The 4,885-nt window shown below is 48.4% G+C and overlaps 1 protein-coding gene across 1 annotated transcript in view; it reads right to left on the bottom strand.

Moving 5' to 3' along the window:
- Window positions 1-4,885, bottom strand: part of SRP72 (signal recognition particle 72) — a 24,582-nt gene that overhangs the window by 1,818 nt on the left and 17,879 nt on the right. Inside the window, 5 exon segments of the mRNA XM_006027767.3 lie at window positions 99-258; window positions 1,823-1,860; window positions 2,520-2,657; window positions 3,387-3,464; window positions 4,279-4,382. Coding sequence (XP_006027829.1) covers window positions 99-258; window positions 1,823-1,860; window positions 2,520-2,657; window positions 3,387-3,464; window positions 4,279-4,382 — 518 coding nt within the window.

Raw genomic sequence — 4,885 nt, 5'->3', positions numbered from 1 at the left:
CCAACCCTGGGGCCATGGCTTGTGAAGCCCTTGTGCACTCCCTGCTGTCTGAGGTGCTGAAGAGTCTCCAAGAGCCTTTCCACACGGCTGCTACTCACAGTTCAGAAGCAGAAGCTGTGGTTGCTCCCTGTGTCCCCTTTCCAATCTGATCCTTCTTTTTACCCTTCTTCCTTCCACGGTAGTAGGAACGTTCTCGCATTGGAAGCCACCGCTCAGGGTCCGGAGTCACTTTGGGGTCATAGTTCTTCGGCAGTTTTCCTGTGCAATGTCCAGCATGGTAAGAAATTTAAGCAACATGATTTGGGGGAAGAGACCCAACACCCTCCTAAACAGATTGGAAGTTGTAAGGACTGAGGCATTAAGTCAAGGTTTGCTTATTTTACCCAGTCCATGTGGTAGGCAGGTCCACAAGTACTGGTACAGCTCCATTCTTACTGGCAGGGGGCACCACTGTGTTGCCCAAACCATGGCACAGTCACAAGAGTCTTTGGCCCTTTAACTAATTCTGTAGCTAATGGCAGGGGGCTACATTTACATTTCAAAGTGAGACCTGAGAAAGCCAGGAATCAACAGACAAATCCTGAAAGGACCAAAAGACCCTAGAAGTGAGAGAGGGGCAAGGGACATGCTGTTGTCAAGGTAACCAAGGAGGAAGAGGTGTGACTTGCCCATAAAAGCCCAGGCAACGATGAAGCCTGTGGGCCTGCCCTCCCCAGCTAAGTCGACCTGCAGATGCCCCAGAAGAACTTCTGAATGCCTGGCTGCAGTCTGTCCTTAGGCGCCCCCAGCGTTTCAGTGGTAGAATCCTTGTCTACCACACAGGAGACCTGGGTTTGATTCCCAGACACTTATACAACTGCAGCCATGGAGGCACCAAACATCTGGACTCAGTCTGGTCTTTGGATTCTGTCTCAGTGGCCTAAAGGGAGGATGGGAAGTCTGGGCAGCCTCTACTCCTCCCAAAATTCCTGTCCAGGCATATGCATCAAAGGTCTGCATACATCATGATCCAGGAGGATCACTGGTTGCCACCACAGACTGTCCTTGGGACTATGCAAGACATAGGCAAAGTTTCTGTTGGGTCTTGACTTAAGCTAAGTTGTATGTTGTCGCTTTATCTTATTTTGTTATGGTCTTAGCTTAGGCAAAGTTCTTCTGTTGTTTGTCTTATGTTTGAAATTGCAAATTGCTGCGCTCAATCAACACTTCAGCAAACGGACTATTCTTCTCCAAGCCGTTTCTATGACTTCAGTGCCACCACCTGAATTCTAACATTGAAGTCCAGTAACAACTGAGTTTGCCTGGCCTGCTGCTTTCATAGCCAAACTGAACACAGAGGCTTGACTATCACAAGGAATTCAGACCCAACTCCACATAATGCCAACTGCCTTCAACACTTCCTAACAACCAGGGAAAATGGGGAAGGAAGGGTCAGGACTAGCCCTGGTCTGTCATATTGAACAGCTGAGATAAAGTTGTAGGACAGGAAGGTGACAGACTGCAGTGACCAAATGTGAGTAAGCAACTGGATGCTGGTTTCTTGAAAAGGATGTCTAAGCCCTGGGGGCTGGAACATTCAGCAAGGGGCAGGGTGTACAGCTCCTGCTGGAAATCAGAAGGGTCTGAGCACTTACTCCTTCATGTATTTGATAGTCCCAGGTTGTTTTCAAGGGAAATAAGGGCTGGGGGAAGGGAATCTCTCTCTCATTCTGAGTGGGGGTCTAGAAGCTGTCCATAGGGCCAACAGGAGCAGCACGAGCAAGGGAAGGGCTAGTGAAGTCTCCAAACTCATTGTCCAGCAACACAACAAACAAGCACTCACCCTTCTTTTTCTTCTTCTTTTTCTTCACATCTCCTTGCCTAGAGAGAGAGGAGAAATAACAGCAGTGTCACAACGGGGTGGCCTGGAATGTGTTAGGAAAGAGAACTTGAAATGGGGATGGGAATACCTCTAGGGAAGAAGCAAAAGGACACCAGCAAGTCAGAGAAAAATTGCCTTCATTTCCCACGACAGTGTCTCCAGCTAGTTCCTCTGCAGAACAGAAAAACCCACTCCTGGAACCAGGCTCCTGTAGCCCCAACTCCACTTCCCCTACCTCCTCAGCTCTCAACACTCTGCTTTTCAGCCCAGTCATCAAGTGCTCTGCAGAGCTGCCAACAAGAACCTTAAAATGAGGGAACATCTTCCAGATGCTATAGCCTGGATTCTCATCCTTGTTGAGTGCTGCTCACTACTCCGACACCACACTGCCCCAGCTGCTAACCACGTTTCTCATAGGGATGTCTCTTCAAAGGGTCCATCTGCATCACTGGTGTACCCTACTGCCCCTTCCTGGATCTCCAGGAAGTTGTCAGCCTACTCTCATGGACAGCCTGCTTCTTCAGCAGCAAGATCAGCTGCAGAAGTCAGCCAGCGGCTCTGTTTAGGCACATTTCTTAGCTAGTGATTCGTGCAATGCCGTGCACCTAATAAACACATTCCCCCACCATGTCCCCACCCTGACAGCCAGATATTTTACCCTTGCTCCTTCTGCTGGTTCTCGCCTGTGACCTTTCCACCTTTCTTCCGAATGTACGTTGCCCCAGGAGAATTTTCAAGCGCCTCCACATCTACTTTCAAAGACATTGTGTCCGACGAGGGCAAGTGCTTGCTAAAGCTGGTGAGAGGCGGAGTTCAGGAGCACAAACACAGACAGAAGAAAGCATCAAGTACGTCCCAGCAGGTGGGAACTGGCTAGTTGCATGTTTACAGAGAGCACATCAGTGGAGACAACCTCAGACATGGACTTTGGAGACCTGGGTTTTACTCCTGGTTCTGAATGGGCCTGCTGGGTGACCTTGGGCAAGTCACTTCATTATCCTGTGCCTCAGTTTTCCCATTTTTAAATGGGGGTGATAACAGCCTCCTTTGAAAAATACTTTGAAATCTATTGATCAAAAATTCCCTACATATCAATCTCAGCTAGAAAAAATCGCCTTCAGGGAATTTAAGCCAAAAGAATGAGTGGGAAAGTACATCACATTGTTACAGATAACAAGGATATTACAGGGAAAGCAATTGGACTGCTGACTTTATTTTTGGTCATTCTAGACCAAACACTGTTGCTCTCAGAATGGCAGTTTCAAAAGACCCAGATCCCATGAGAAATAAACTGCAGTTAGGTGCCCGAGTCAATCGGATGCTTTCAGGAAGTTCCACCCTTAGTATGGAGTTGCAAATAAACCTCCTCACTTCTCCAGGGGCAGCAGGTATCAAATGGTCCTACCAGAGGGCTCCTGAAGCAGATCCAAAGTTCCTAGCACCATTGAAAAAACTTCAGGAATCTAAAGAGAAAAAGCAAACACCCCCCTCCTGCTGCAGACCTTGCCACTGTCACAGAGGATACACTTTTGCTTTCTCAGGATCGACAAGGGAGTAGGCAGAGATGAGCTGGGCCAGGGTGTGGACATCTTTTGGATTCTGCCTACAAGGAAAAAGAAAGGACCATTCTGAAGTTTATAGAACATCTGGAGCATTCTCCTTGCTATGGCAAAGGGTCTGGCACTGCACAAACTACACTCTACCAATGCTGTCAGTGTCACAATATCAGACAGAGAGGAGGGAGGAACAGGCCTCTTGTGTGATATCCAGGCATTTCACTTTCACTCTCACCAGGGAGTGAGCCTCCACAAAAGCACCTGACATATGGGACCTGTTTAATTATCCCTACTGTACAGCATTCTCTCATGGATTTTTTAAAATTTGTATCTTTTCTTAAAAAAGAAAAATAGTTCTTAAGAAAGCCTTTTGACACCATACAGAGAAAATAAAATGACCCTGCTCCCCAGGGTGAACTAGAAAACCAGCTGTAAACTAGTCACCCAAATGCTCTCCCTTCACATATGGAAAGGGATCAGTCCAAAGCAGCACTGGACCAATCAGAAGTGTCAATGTGGCAAAGACTTCATTGGGAGCAGCTGCTTGCCTCCATGCTGGCTATGGTATTCCTTAAGAATGACAATTCCTTCTGGGCAAGATACAGGTGAGTCCTTCTGGGTGTTACCAGATGCTCCCACAGACTGCAGTGCTAAACCTATGGCTGTAGTTAGTTACTCTGCCAGACTCTGGTTCCATCATGTTGCCAAGAACACAGGCAGAGAGCATGGCATAGAACAGAAGTCCCTTTGCAAGTATCTAACCACCAGAAGCCCTAGGCCATCCTCACAGACATCACCTGCACAGCTTGGATCCAGAAACAGAGCAGGACACCCCTTTCCCCAGCCATACCACACACTCACTTCCACAGCTCCTCCAGGTCACTGATGGCTTCCTTCTTTCTCCCATGTTTCAGCTTGAAGTTGGCTGCTTCCCTTATGAGCGACAGGTGAACTGGAGACTTCGGCTGAAAGCAATAACAGTTTTTTTAATTAGGAGATGCCCACCAGCACTGAGCAAAGCTGATGATCCTGCTGCTTTGTCTCCTTGGTGTACCAGAGACCAGCTCAGACCACAGGACCACTTAATGTCTACTGCCCAGTGACATGGAAGATACCAGAACTAGCACAATCATGGCTTTAAGCCAGTAGCACTCAACCTTTCTGGCTGACAAGCTAGATTGGCAGTGCTTGAGCCAGATCAGCTGGCGGTCCCAATCTAGGAGAACATAGTCACAGCAGGGCCCCATCTGGTTGCATGGAAGACAGGGAACATCCCCATGGGGGTGGGGGCCAGGTTGTGGCCCAGATTCAACCCGACTCCACTAGCACAAACCCATCCACACAGCCTCAATCTGCTGTGCAGGACTTGGGATTCTACAGCGAGGCAAAGGGGCTGTATTTTTTGTCAAGTTTCCTGATCTGTGAGGAGTCCAACAGGCCTGATACCTATGGCTCGGCAGACCGCATC

The sequence above is a fragment of the Alligator sinensis genome, unplaced genomic scaffold (genome assembly GCF_000455745.1).
Source record: "Alligator sinensis unplaced genomic scaffold, ASM45574v1 scaffold989_1, whole genome shotgun sequence".
In the NCBI taxonomy this organism is placed as follows: domain Eukaryota; kingdom Metazoa; phylum Chordata; order Crocodylia; family Alligatoridae; genus Alligator; species Alligator sinensis.
This window is presented reverse-complemented; position numbering and strand designations above follow the sequence as displayed.